Source organism: Macrobrachium rosenbergii, chromosome 55, assembly GCF_040412425.1.
Source record: "Macrobrachium rosenbergii isolate ZJJX-2024 chromosome 55, ASM4041242v1, whole genome shotgun sequence".
NCBI classification, from domain to species: domain Eukaryota; kingdom Metazoa; phylum Arthropoda; class Malacostraca; order Decapoda; family Palaemonidae; genus Macrobrachium; species Macrobrachium rosenbergii.
Genome location: NC_089795.1, coordinates 75774799 through 75789768, shown reverse-complemented (window position 1 = coordinate 75789768; position 14970 = coordinate 75774799). Strand labels below are relative to the sequence as shown.

At 34.2% G+C, this 14970-nt stretch overlaps 1 protein-coding gene across 6 annotated transcripts in view; it reads right to left on the bottom strand.

Annotated features, from left to right (window-relative positions):
- Positions 1–14970, bottom strand: part of Pmp70 (ATP binding cassette subfamily D member Pmp70) — a 59877-nt gene that overhangs the window by 21268 nt on the left and 23639 nt on the right. For all 6 annotated transcript variants that reach the window (XR_010852152.1, XR_010852151.1, XM_067098980.1 and 3 more), the window contains exons 7-13: positions 14612–14792; positions 13768–13980; positions 9236–9305; positions 7989–8080; positions 6513–6699; positions 793–998; positions 40–141 (exon numbers count right to left, since the gene is read on the bottom strand). Coding sequence is in view for 4 of the 6 variants with exons in the window: in XM_067098980.1 (XP_066955081.1) it covers positions 40–141; positions 793–998; positions 6513–6699; positions 7989–8080; positions 9236–9305; positions 13768–13980; positions 14612–14792 (1051 nt within the window). In the remaining 2 variants the exon portion in view is untranslated. The remainder of the gene's footprint in view (positions 1–39; positions 142–792; positions 999–6512; positions 6700–7988; positions 8081–9235; positions 9306–13767; positions 13981–14611; positions 14793–14970) is intronic.

The following is a 14970-nucleotide window of genomic DNA, read 5'->3' as shown; positions in this document are numbered from 1 at the left end:
AAATTTTAACAAAATAAGAAACCTCTAAAAACTACTAACCTGATCTCGTAGAGTACCCAAAGTCATGTATGGTCTTTGTGGAATATAAAACAGCTTACCAGCACTTGGCTTTGTCAAACTTCCTCCAAATACTGGCCAAAGCTGAAAGACACCATGTGTAAAAAGTTACTTTCAAAACATCTAAACTCACTTTTACGACTAAAAAATGTAAACAGCAACCCTTCCACTGAATATAGGGAAGCATTTCACCCCAAAATAAATTGCATAACAGCATTTGTGACCTTTTAATATTATGCATAAATGTATGAAATACTATTAAAATATACAGAAATGAAGTTGAGAGGGCTAAACTCTGAGACATGCAACTCAAACTGTGAAAATCATCTCTGGACACTTAATCCAAAGCTGAAAAGCAAAGGAAATGAGTGCAATATGTTTCCTCAATTTTTTCACGGTACAGTTGTGTTTTAATTTCAGAGTACCTGTGTCCAACATTGCCCTGAAGGAAAATCCCACAATGATCAGTAAACTAAAATGTGAAAACCAGTTTAAATCAAATAGTTTAAAAGAATAATACTGCACCACAAGTTCCCTCTCAAAAAAATCTTGTCAGACCTCTTTGATCATTTCCTGTGAATGATTCTGGCTTTAACAATGCATGTAAGCATATTTACTATCATTCAGAAGCAAATAAATTTCCAGCATATTAACAAAAAATGTAGATCTAATGTATAAAGTATATGTTTTGTGTGTTTATCTTTTTAATTGCAATCTATGATATGTTATACCTACCCCTCCTAGAATCCTAAAGAGGGAAGATTTTCCACAGCCATTAGGTCCGCACACTAAAACATTCTGCCCAGCATGGACCTCAAAGTTTAGTTCCTTTACCAGCACATCTCCATTCGGAGTAACCAATGGAACCTTCTCAAACCGGATAACATTGTCTTCACATATGACTTTACCTGAATTTGCAATTAAGGGCTTACACACAGCACCTGAAAATTGGAAAAGAAACAAATTGTAGAAATTTAAAACAAATTTACAATTTACAACAAATGATGAACCAGCATACCTTGTGTTTCCTCATCAATATATCCCCCAAAAAAGGTTGAGTGAAATTAACATCGACAACTGAATGATGTTAATATCAGCAACCTGCAAAATACTGTAATATAAAAATACTTTATTATAAAATATTCATGTTTTTCAAGTACTGTACTGTGATTAAATTTCTAAGAAATCAGTAGTTGTCTATGGATACGGTGGTTAAATCCCCAAAAAGGCCTATATCTATGCACTGCTGACTACATACAGTATCTGCACAAGAAAACAGAAAATTTGTAGTACATGTAGTCCTCGGTTAACAGCAGAGATTCCGTTCCTGGCTGAGCGCCATTAACCAAAAATCATTGTTAACCGGAACATCACAATAATTATGGCAATAAATGGGATTTATGACACTGTAAGCACCGACAAACCGCTTAAAGGTGCCGTTAACCAGTTATTGGCACGATAAACCGCTTACCGATGCCAATAAACTGCTTACCGGCGCAAAAAATCTGGTTAACGACGTTGTTAGCCGTCATAAAACTGAAAAGCCATTAACTGATGCTGCCAGTCTGCCAGTAAGCGGGGACTGCCTGTAGTACTTTACGTAAACCATTTTAAAAAATTTCCTGTTAAAACTTATAACATAAACTTATCAAATACCTCAATATTGTCATGCAAACAGAAAATTCAAATTATGATTCCGACAGAAAATCACAACATACAACTATTTACAGTACTTCCATAAAAAACCTAACTTTCAAACTTTAAAAACCAGAAATTAACAATTACTTTGAAAAAAGTATCAAAACTGAATTTAGCGATTCATTCTCTAGACGAAATTAATATTCTATAAAAATACCTGTTTTTTCCAAACAATGTTAATGTTTCTCAGTACAGGTACACAATCCTTTATCCGAAACCCTTGGGGCCAAATGTGTTTTAGTTTTTGGAATTATTCGGATTTTGGAACTGTGGGGTCAGGAGCATAATCAAACATCACTACTGCAGCGAAAACTTTTTTTCCTCTTTCCAAGTTTTTCATTATAATTTATTCATTATAGTTTATTATTATTAATATTAATATACTGTTAATTAAGATCATCAATAATAAAATACTGGGACAATGAAGACCATATGTTTACCAACGCCTATTATTTTCAACAAAAACATTTTGTAAAATGCAAAAATATTTATGATCAAAATATCTGTAATTCAACTTGTGAATTTTATCGATAAGTGAGACTATAAAATAAATTTCATCATATCAATCTTGGAGAGGGTTGTTCTTTGTTGTCACTAACGTCATCATCAGTTTGCAGTCTTACATTTGAGGACAGTCTGGGAACAGGATTTGCAAGTGATGACGCATCACTACAACACACTGTGTGGGATTTTTCATACACTACAGTATATTAAAGTTAAAATTATTGTTAAATTCTTGTTTTCACAAAGAAATAATTATATAAAACAAAATATTGAGTAATTTTTGCCACCAGCAGTCAAATAATCACAATCACAGCAATGTTCAAACTTACTGCTGTACACACAATTTGGGACTGAAATATGTCTATAAACAGAACAGAAGTTGAGGGCTATCACTGGCTAACAGATCTCCATGGCAACCAGCCAGCCAATCAGGTTTTAGGTGTATTCTGTTGTTTTGGTCATGTGAAGCTGATGATGACGTAAGCGTGTATTTTGAATACAGTACGTACAGTAGTTTTTAATGGTGTATCTAATTTACTGATTACATAAAAAATGGAATGAATTCCTTCTCATTACTTAGAGTGCAAAATTGCTGGTTCATAGATTCTTCAGTAACGGAAGAATTTTTCTTTTTGCTTCAGAAGATATTTACTGACAATGCCTTGACATACCTTCAAAACACAATTCATCTATGTTAATCCATTTGTTTACCTGCTGGTCACACCCTTTATAGTCCATACAACTGACACCAACAAAATTTGTTTTGTTTTTTGTATTTTTTTGTTTTTTGTCTTTCAAAGATGTATTACCTGTACTACACATTTTTTAAAACATTATGAACACACACACAAACACACACACACAGTGTGTGCATATGTGCTATTACCTATGGGTTAAAAAGACTCAAATTAGCAATATTTTTTCTTGAGAGAGAGAGAGAGTTCATCTCTTTAATCTCTCAAGGAATGTTAATCCATTTCTGTTTCCCTGCTGGTCACATCTTTTATAGCCCATGCAACTGACAAGATAAAAATTTGTTTTTTGTCTTCCAATGATGTATTACCTGTACTACACATTTTTAAAAAATATTATGAACACACACAAACACTGTCTGCATATGTGCTAATACCCACTGGTTAAAGATTCAAATTAGCAGTATCTTTCCCAGAGAGAGAGATTATTTAGGACTCTAAAACAGCAATACAATTATTTTATGATCTTTGGATTTTTTTGTTAATCTTAGGATTTTCTGAGTAAATTCCTGGGATTTCGTAAAATAATTTGGTAATGCTTTTACACCCACACTGCTGGGTCAGCCGGTAGCACACCAAACCCCAATATACAGACTGACACTCTAAATCTCAGCAAAAGTTTTCAGTTTTAGAACTTTTCAGTTTTCAGAATTTCGGATAAAGGATTGTGTACCTGTATGTAAATGCATTTTGCATAAGCCTTAATTCTGTTAGTAATCACTGGGGAAGATCATTCATACAAGGAAAAGCTGAATATTAGAAAAAATTACAGTGTCAGCCAATGCAGTCACCAAAATTTAGAGAAACTTGTTACAAAGAACAATAAATATGAATATAGGAACCTTTGAAAACTATAAAAAATTTTAATTAATCTCATACAAAAACTGTTTTTAAAATAAAACAAGTCTTATACAAATATATTAATCATAAATTGCCTTTAAATGTGCAAAAGCCAGAGAGCAGCACTGCATATTACAAATGGTTGAATTAATTTTAGCATAATACATGTAATCCCATATAAAAACTGTTTTTACAATAAAAAAAGCTTATACAAACCAATTAATATATAGCCTTTAACAGTGCAGACTGCATCAAGGTGCACAAAAGCAGCATTCCACAGTAATATATCACTGCACATGACCAGGAAACTTCCCAGGTCACAAAGTGATGCTCTCTTTACTCCTTTTCACAATCTCCAGCTGAAGATAGAAATTATGATGAAAGGGTTTATAAAACTCTAGCAGATTCTGACCATCCATTCACCAATAATACAGGAGTCAGGAAAGGAATTTTTTCAGCTGGCTATGGTCAATAATCAGTTACCTTCTTCCTGAAGACACTAGCACTAGGAAGAGCCAACTGCATAACCTCAGCCACTCTAGCAGAATCTCCTTGATGGCATGCCTGAGTAACCAGGAGTACAAAGCAACTGGATGAAACAGGAGGGGGAGACAAATGTCAAGAAATGGCAAAAAGAAACTGAAAACCTTCTACAGCCAAGGCTCCATGCCAATGGGCTCCCAAGCCCTCCAACTCTCTTGGAGATGGCCCTAAACCTGGATAGAAGGTCAAGAGACAACAGGACTTCTCAGTGACTTTTCTGGCAAGAGACTTGAAGGAAGTCTTCCTATGACCCAAACAAAAGGACAATCTCCAGCTACCCAGCTGTGAAGCATTATTCTGCTGATGAAGAGAGATTATGTGATACCTCTGAGGCACAAATGAGGCCCGCTGTCAGTGGTGTCATGGATCACTGGTACTTACTGAAAGATGAGTGATGGTACTAGGACAACTAAGAAAAAGAAGCCCGCAAGGTGATAATGGCAACCCTGGTAAGGATGGACATCAATTTCTCTAAAAAAGTTTGAACTGAGTGCTCTAGGAAGAGATCATGAGTCATATGAAATGAAACACATGCATAAAGCTAATGAGGACAACAGGCCAGACAGATCCTGTTAATTCTATGAAGGTGCATCACTTTTTCATCATGCTGAACAGAAAGCAGTACACATATCATGCACTTAGCATGGACACACAACCAAAGGAACTACATGACAAGCCTTGGCTATATCCTCAGCGAAGGAAGAATTAGAAGGGAGCAAGAAACTGGCAGTACCAAGAACCCTTGCCAGTTCAGGACAAGATTCTCCCTAAGGAAGATATCTCTAATGTCCATCTCTGCAGCTTACTATCATCTGGCAGAACAAGGTTTGAAGGATGCAGCATCCTTGGCAATGCCTTCCATAGCCAGTGAGGGGAGACAAGTGTGTGATTCTTGGATCTTTTAAATCTTTTCCGTCATGATTTTGATTCATGTAGGTATCTCATAAATGAAAAAATGCAGTGCTCTTGAAGGAATGGGAAGTGTCAAAGGTTTATTGGACAGCAGAGAGATGAAGTAATCTAACACATTGCCATGCCTACTACTGTTCAAGATTTAAAACTACTGTAATGTCCAAGCCAAAAATTATCCACAATTGGCACATATGATCCTAAAAATTCCACTTTACAATAAGTTCAACCATACAACATGCAATTCACTCACTGATCATACAGGCCACTGAAAATTCTCCTGAGACTTCACTAAGAAATGCCCTGCTGCTATGCAATACTTAAAAATAAAACAACCATGATGGAAAGTTAGAATAGCATACAACAGAATATAGAATTTAGGCCAAAGGCCAAGCACTGGGACCTATTAGGTCATTCAGTGATGAAATGGAAATTGACAGCAAGGAGGTTTGAAATGTCTGACAGGAGAAAAACCTAACAGTTGCACTATGAAACAAACATTAGAGAGGGTGGAAAGTCAGATGGAATAAAGAGAATATGAACGCAGGTACAGTAAAAGAATGAAAAGAGGTTATAGCTCGGGTCCGAAAGGACGCTGCAAAGACCCTTAAGTAATACTTACATTGCACCACGTGAGGTGCACTGATGGCACTACCCCCCGTATGGGGATGATGGAATGTTCGTAATTAAAACTGAAATGTAATTTTTAGTTTTTTTTTCAGAAGCCAAGCATATGAGGAAAAAAGGTTAAAATAATTCAAACAATGTACCTAACAGTAATTGACTCCCTGCCTACTACAAATGATGCAAGGGCCTAGGATAAAAGAGATAACCTCAACAATTGATGTCAAGACACTAAGTGGTGAAGAAAAGAGGCAATGAGAGATATTTGGAATAAGTAGGTGGCATGAGGAATAATGTCATAGCTGAAAGGATATCTATGAATGAAATACAAAAGCTCATCCAAACAACAGATCAAAGCTTTATATTCAACAGCAGAGGATTCTATCAAACTTGAGAAATGTTGGTGAGGTCATCCCCTCAAATATGAAGCAAAAGAATATGTAAGGTAATGACTTGTTGATAGTATGAAAAAATTAGTTTTTAATCTGTATGAACACACTGTATTTGGCTAAAACAGTCACTCCCTCACATTAAAAGAATTCTTATCCTGAGAAAAGAGATTGCATATCTGATCTCTTTACTTACCATTTCGAAGTTTGTTGTCTAACATCGTTCGTTGATATGTTCCTGCATTCAGGTCACTTAGGACAGTAATAAGCTCCTGAACTCTAGAAGTGAACCCAGCAAGTCTTGTCAATTCTCTCCCAGCTAAAACAAGCCTACCAATTGCTTCTGCAAGTTTCACTAACATTCTACCACTCCTATAATAATCCTGCAATTAAAAATTTCCAAGTTGAAATACTGGAAAACAAATCACACATTAAGAAGGGTAATCAAACATCTAGATACATTTACAACGTTATTTACTACCTAATCTTAATTAAAGATTAGTTAATTGCCAAATGAAGACTGTTGCTTTCTAAAGGAATTCTATGACAAAATGAGAGGAAACGAGTACTGATAAGAATGTATGCGTAAAAATTGGGAAAATATTTTTTACAGCAATCCATCATTTCAGATATAAGGATAAAAATTAGCATAAAATATAAGCGATATTTTGTACTAATTTCTAAAAAAAAGGTTGTCAAATACTATACAGTATTTGTTCCTCTTAAATGTCAACAGGGTACAGTATATGTCATAATATTTCTTGTGCACTTAAGGATACTTTATTATTCTCAAAACAAATGTCTCTTGCACAGCTCTTCAAACATGTAGATACAGATCTACTAATTCCATAAGTAATTTACATCTTTTCAAAGTCTGTCTCCAGACTGCACATATAAAGATATGCACAAACAAAAATCATCAGAAAGCATGGGCTAAATAAAATGACAACAGATAATATCCCTTACTTATGGGAGCACAGTATACAAATAAAAATAAAGACATTATTTCATTTCATGAGGCATCTGACAGTCCAGCAATTATTTATAACCCAGAACCTCACTTGTCTCATGAGATTTAGACTATATGGCTATCACTAATGGGCACAGATTACTATAGCCTTGTGAAATAAGGCACAATATTCACAAACCTTATGTGCTGGCCATATACAGTATTGCCAAAGACTTAAACCAGAGCTGACATTATTAATAGATTACTATATTACATGGAATATAACAATTTAGCATATGTCAAATATACTCATCAATAAACAATTGTCAAACACCACTACACAACTTCCAAATTTTAATCTGGTATTTTTTTACACCAGTGATAGAAAAGTTCAAAATTAATAATGGTCAATAATTTTTCTTGAAAAAAAAGTTACAAGAACACTAAATAGAAAAAATTCAGGGAGGATGCCAGAAGACATTCTGTTGTTGCAACCTCTTTGCATAATAAATCTTATTTGCAACAAGTGTCAAGTTTTAAATTACTTAATCAGAAAAACCTCAATCAATCCAGAAAAATCAACAGCTAAGGGTTAATCTAACACAATTACAATGAAAAATACCTAAACCAGACAATTACCATGATAAATTTACAACTGCAATACAGAAAATTAACTCTAGTTTTTATTTGGATACTTCAAAAGAAAAACAAAAAACCACTAACCTGCATTCGTGTTTTGTACTCAGCATTGGCAAGTTTTGATGCACTTAGATAAGGATATGCCACAACAGTAAATCCTACACAAGTTGCCAAATCTAGGAAAAAACATTAAATATCAATCAATTCAATATAAAAAACCATAATCCTACAATTGCTCACATCCAAGTAATCTACAATGCAGACCAGTAAAGTTTAATTAAGAATAAACTAATAACTTCATATTGAAGCAAAGGAAAGATTAGTATGACAGAATAAATAATAAAACTTTTAAAGTTTTTAACAGCTTGACAAAGTAGGCATTACTTTGTTTTTTCCTACCCCATCTTATTTTGGAAATTTTGCACACTTTTCCCTCTATCATAGTAAAACTTTTTTCACATGTTCTTTTAAAGAATAAAAATTTTCCTGTACATATTGTTTCCATACTCTACTAGAGCACAGTTATATACTGCATGTTAGGTCCTACAGCTTTTGAATGTACAGAAACTTCACAAGAGCTGAGAAAATTGACATTATTATTATTATTATTATTATTATTATTATTATTATTATTATTATTATTATTATTATTATTATTATTAAGATAGTTTAACTTAGACCCTAGACTGACTAAGTACTTGTGTTAAAATTGCTTGTAGTACTTTACTGTATAAAACTACCATAACTTGCAGCAATTAGTAATTCTTTTTCCATTTTATTTTTTTATTTGGTTCAAGGCATGTGTCCCAAAGGAACATTTTTACAGAAATAATCAATTGATCCTTTCCATAGGTCCATCAAATTTAAGTTCTTGAAAATTTTTAAGCTTACTTGGCACAATTCATGCACATCTTTATTGAATTGTAAAGTTTTGGCCTGACTGCATGTCTATCATGTTTTACATTCAGATGAAAAACTCTAACCCAGGGTAACTGACAAGTGATTGCCTAGAGGGTTCTGCAAATTTTTATCTTTGTTTTTCCATGTACCAAGCTTGAAAAAAAGATTATGTAAGTTTTTAACTTTTCATGCAAAACTCTGAACACACTAAACAGTAATTTAAATACAGTACAATCTAACAACTATATATTTATTTTACAAACTGGTTACTGCTGCTGGCAAGAGGCTGAGCCCACAGACTTGATCCTTCATTCTACATAGATTTTCAATTAAGACGTACAATTTGGAAATCCTTCTCATTCATCTGTATGAATGACTGCCATAAAATTAAGAAATTCTTTACCTCAAATGATTTTATTTGCAAAACTTACATTTGGCGATGATGTTGTCAATGAAGCCCATGCTGAACCGAAAAGAAATGAATTTGCGAAGATGCTGAACCTGCAAAAATTATAGTTACATCAAATGAAAATATGAACATAAAAACTAAGTGTTTGAAAGACAGAACAAGTTTTTCATTCAAACCCATCAATCATACATTTGGTGTCCATAAGTTACCCAACTCAAAAAGACAGAAGGGCAACTTGGGTCCATGGCCAACCTGATGTCCTGTCTGCTAATGAAGATAGCTTTACATCCTGGTATCTAAAGAGCCAGGTTCTTGGCACATATATACCAGGTGACTGTTGGCAGCCTTGGCCATAGTTCCCTAACACTGGCAAAGCTGGTCTGGTTTGCAAAAGAAGCTGCAGTTGCTCTGTGCCTTGCATAGGTCTGGACCAGAATAACTATCATGTGTTCTACAGCTCTCAAAATCTACAATGGCTGCTGTATGCGTGAGCCATGGGAGCAGTGGCAGGACCAAGGTGATGCTGGGCTTAAGCCACACAGCTGCCTCTCAGAGGAATGTGAGCTAGTGGCAATAGTGGCTGAGGCACTCACTGACAAATGGGTGACAGCCAAGAACTCATGATGGAAAGTAATTTCTAATACAAGCTCATTACTAATAATAGGCTGTACAGTAAACCCCCCGTATTCGCAGTCTCACGACTTGCAGACTCACCTATTCGCGGATTTCTCTATGGAACATGTATACGCATTATTTGCTGAAAATTCGCATTCGCTGTATTTTTCACTGAGAAATATTCACTAATTACTTTATTTTCATGTCATTTTCAAGACTAAATGCACTTTTTGTGTGATAAAACTATTAAAATATCAAATTGCCAGGTAGTGCTCGAGTTACAATAATTCGATTTTCGCGATGGGTAAAGCAATTAATACCGATATGACAATATTTTATAAAATATTTTTAAATTTCAGGCCAGGGCGCAGGCAGCAAATACAATAGAGGTAGCAAAGAGAGAGACCAAATTACAATAAAACCAACTACACCACACCTCTTTATCCATCTAGTTAAAAAAGTAAAGAATGATAAAAGTATTGTTAGTAATGTTATACTCTTGCATAAATGCGTACAGCCATAAACAACCGAATGAGAAACTGTTGTTTTGCTTATAACCAAACTGGATAACAACAGCCGGTTTGCTTGTTTTCAACCATCGTACAGTAGTATAGGCAGCCCCTGGTTATTGGCGGGAGTTCCATTCTGAGGGTGTGATGATAACAGAAAACCGCCAATACTGTAATAAAAAATCGGCAATTTTCGGGGCTTATTCGGGACTGCCTGTAAACAATTAACGTAGTCATAGTACAAATGACGTTATAGTAGAATAGGACTGATATATTTTTGCATTATACCCTCATTAGTGCGGATAAAAGATCGGCAAGAAATATACTGCTAAATTTAAGCTGCAGAACAGCTGAAGCTAAAGAAACAATATTCAAGCTGCTAATGACTATAAATTATCATGCATCCCCGGCATGGATGAAACTCAACCATAATTAAAATTGGAGAGAAAGTATTTCAATCAAATTACTGGGCATGAAAGAACACAAATTTCTGCTATTTTTACGCCAATAAACGATAAATACATAAAGCTTGTATTATGATGAAATCAAGTGAAAAAGAGAATGGAATCTTGATTTTATTTTTGTACACAAAACAAACATGCCCCCAAATGGCCGAAGTCATCTATTAATGAAAAAAAAATAGCTAAATTAATTTCACAACAGGACATGTTAAGTTATATTTCTGACTTAAAAGCACTTCATATAACAAAAATATTTTATTATATAAATAAAGTAGCTGAGATTCATTTATGCTACTAGAAGCAAGAAAAGCGCTCTGAACAGAGTTAAATACGGCGAAATAAACTTACCACACACAGTAATCGATTCCCAAACCAAAACACTGATCATTATGGTCGCAATTTATAATACAAAGCAATATAAGAATATATACAATATTATTGGATACAGTGAATTAAAGCATAACATTTTAAAGATCATGGAAAAGATGCATGCAGGCGGTCCCGGTTATCGGCGAGGTTCTGTTCCAACAAGCGTGATTACAACCGAAAATCGCCGCTAACCGTCGGCAATAATAGCACTGATCCTGGTTAAGCGGCGATAACCGGTTAAGCGGCGCCGTAACCGGTCATCAGCGCCCGATAACGGTTATCGGCAATGAAAATCTGGTTATCGTGCATTACAGGACAAAAGCGCCGTAAAACCGGATGCCGGGGAACTGAGGCGCCGATATTGGGGACTGCCTGTATTCATATGTTGATGTTGTATAATCACGATATTATGTGAATATAGAGTACAGTATACTGTGAAACTAAGCTGCAATATATGTACTTCCATATACCATAGTGTAAGACTAAGCTAATTCTTGTTGTTATTCCAATTTCTCTTTGTATTGAATTATCATAAGAAAGTCACTCTGCATGAACCTCAAAATTGGCTGAGTATTAATAAATACTATACCATGTATGTGTGGAATATATACTTTAATTATGGGCTGAGCACCACCATATATGTTTACATGGTACTGAATACCCTAGTGCAGGCTAGGCTATATTCAAGATACGTTTTTTCCAACAAATGATGTTTTTTTGGAACCTAACCGTATTGTAAGTAGGATAATACCTGTATAAACATTTTTAGTTTCTTTTGTGTGTTTGAACTATCAAAATACGAAGTTCTAAGTGTTTTTAGAAGGGTTCTAAGCATTCGCGGATTTTAGCTATTCGCGGGGAGGGGGGGTGTGGTACACATTACCTGCAAATAAGGGGGCTTACTATATAAAGGGAGGAAACTTCATTATTTGCAGAGGTCTGCCCAACAACTTTAAATAGAAAGAGAGAGAGAGAGAACAAACCTTATCTTAAAAATACCATAAAACTAATGTGGGTTGAAATAAGTGCTTAAAATAATGTAGTGTAAAAATTACCAGGAAACAAACCTTGGCTCACCTATCAAGAGAACTAAGAGAAATACTGTCTGCATATCAGCAGTGCAATACAATAAAAGGATAATAAAAATAAAATAATGTCATAATATAAGTCATCTTTGGAGTTTTAACCTGACCACTTTTAAAAACAAAACCCTTCCGTGGCATCTTCCCATACGCATACTGATGATGAAAGCAAACATTTCAAATATGATACAATAATATGTACACAATTAACATTAAGTATATCATTAGTTAAGTATATCATTAGCACTTAACACTGAAGGTGCAATTGCAGTGAAGACTAAGAAAGTACAACTTAATTCAAATTACACCTTAGCTAGATATGTTCAAATTAACTTAAAAAGATAAAGTTAACAGAGAATGAACAAAAGCTTCTATTAAGAGAGAAAACTAGTAACATATCGTTAACAATAACTGGCTTTTCTTTGCACATGAGAGAGAGAGATTGCTTACAGAACTCTGGTAAACCACATCCACCAGAAGGAACCAGCCAGTAGTTGAACAACACTTATAGGCTGTAGTTAATTCAATTATCATGAATCAAAGGTAGTCTGACTACAAATCAGGAGTAAAATTATATTCTTTCACCCCTATCCATAAGCAAAAATCTATAGAACTGTAAGAATAAAAAGTATAAAAGAAAGGAAAAAGGGACCTGAAACGAGAAAACTAAAAGCACTGGGAACAATCGTTGCACACACAAAAAAATGACTTGGCTGGCTGCCTGAAACCCCAGGATTGATTTACACATGCTCACTACTAAAAGATATCTAATGTTTTCTTAAAAGGGGACTGAAGTGTCCAGGGCCATTTTGATTGTAAGAAATAAGCTAACTGAAAGTAATGGGTTCATTATGAAACAAATCTTAAAGTTCTGTAGGTTGTGTATATGGTCAATATAAAAGTCAACTTGTAACCTATCTGAACAATGTCTATAATTAAGTGATTTTGTACAGTTCAACTGTGTGTCTGTACTGGAAAACATATGATGAGCAATGTACCATATCAAGTCTGCTTTGCCTTAGATTAAGATATATTCAGTGCTGGCAGTGTCTATACTTTAACTCACAAATATAAAAAAAAAATACTACTTACTAGAATATGTCTTCAAAAATTACCATAACTTCAACAATTGGTAAAATTTCTATAAGTATTCCATTGCCATCAAAAAGCTATTCACTGAGAAAAGCACACTGTACTCTAACTCAGGCTAAGAAAACCTCTACTTTGATATTTTAAAAAAGTACATAGGGTAAAATATTTCACTAATTCCATATTTTACTTTAAAAATTACATATATGACATAGAAAAATTATATATCAACAGCCTAACTACACTTTTAATAAACATAACATCTACTCACATTATTAAATTCTACACCAACCATCATTACTGTTAGGTACCTGAGTACATGAAAGAATAGAGGAAGTTGATAAGGAAAAGCAAAATTTAATATGAACCTTAGTACTTTATGACAAATACCTGACCTAAGCAACTCTTACAAATTTTTTAGACACTAACCAGTCTTCCAAAGGATGAGTCAATATTCCTCTTCTCCCGTTTATTTCCTTGATAAAATGCAACCTCTTCAGAGTTTGTAATCAAGCGAGAGTTAACATAACGGAACTCTCCTTCCAGGCGTTGCTCAGTAACTGTAAACTTACTAATTGGTCGCCGAAGATGTGTAAGAACTGAGCCTGACAAGATGAGATACAGAATCATAACACCAGGTGCCTGTAATGTAAAAATGCTAAGTAAAATAACATACCACACCAACAAAAATATCTTTACATACTTTATCACATGTAAAGAGGCCATCAAAGTTACACAATCACTACATCCACATAATCATGCCACCAGAAAAACAAGTCAGTAATTCAGTAAAACTGAATCTTTAACTGTCAGCCACATTACACTGATGACATTCTCTTATATTCAGACTAAAGGATGGAAATTATTATTTGGCCTAAATGTCTAGCTCAACTCAGTTTGCCTCAGTAATTAAGCTTAAATAATTTAGACACTTACCCAAGCCTTTGCCAATAATCCTGCATCTCACTTACTTTATAACTTAACTTCTTGCTTAAACCCTAGTCAATTGAGGCCTTCACTACAAAAACAGCATGACCAAGTGGTATTTTTCTACTTTCTTTACAAAATTAACTTTCTATAAACAACCATTTAAAAAACTATTAATCCAAAAATTATATACTTTACAAACTATGTTAAATATTGTATTTTTGATCAACCACTTTTAAAAGCTTATATTTTAAACTACCTAGTTGTAGCACTATGAAAATAAAAGCAACGTAAACAAGTACATTCATAATGACTACATTACATGCAAACAATTAAGACTCCTTACCTGTCCGCCAATTGCCTGAGTTAGTTTTTGTACATAAATGAGTATATCAAGGATTGGTTTGCTAATATTGGAATACAATTCTACAATTGAGTCACAGAATTTTTCTACATCCTGAGTAAGAAGTTGATCAGCATTAGATATTCTGTTGTCCAGGTTGCTCATCTTGTAGTATGTGAAACCCCTAAAAGAAAAGAAAAGTAAAACAAGATAAGTGTTAAATAGTCACTGAAAGTATGGAGGTAAATAGTCTTATATTTGGCATGGTAATTATAAATGCTACTGTACTACAAAGACTTAACATTACACTGCACAAGAAATAGAAATAACACCAGATCAATAATGAACCTCATAATCTTTAC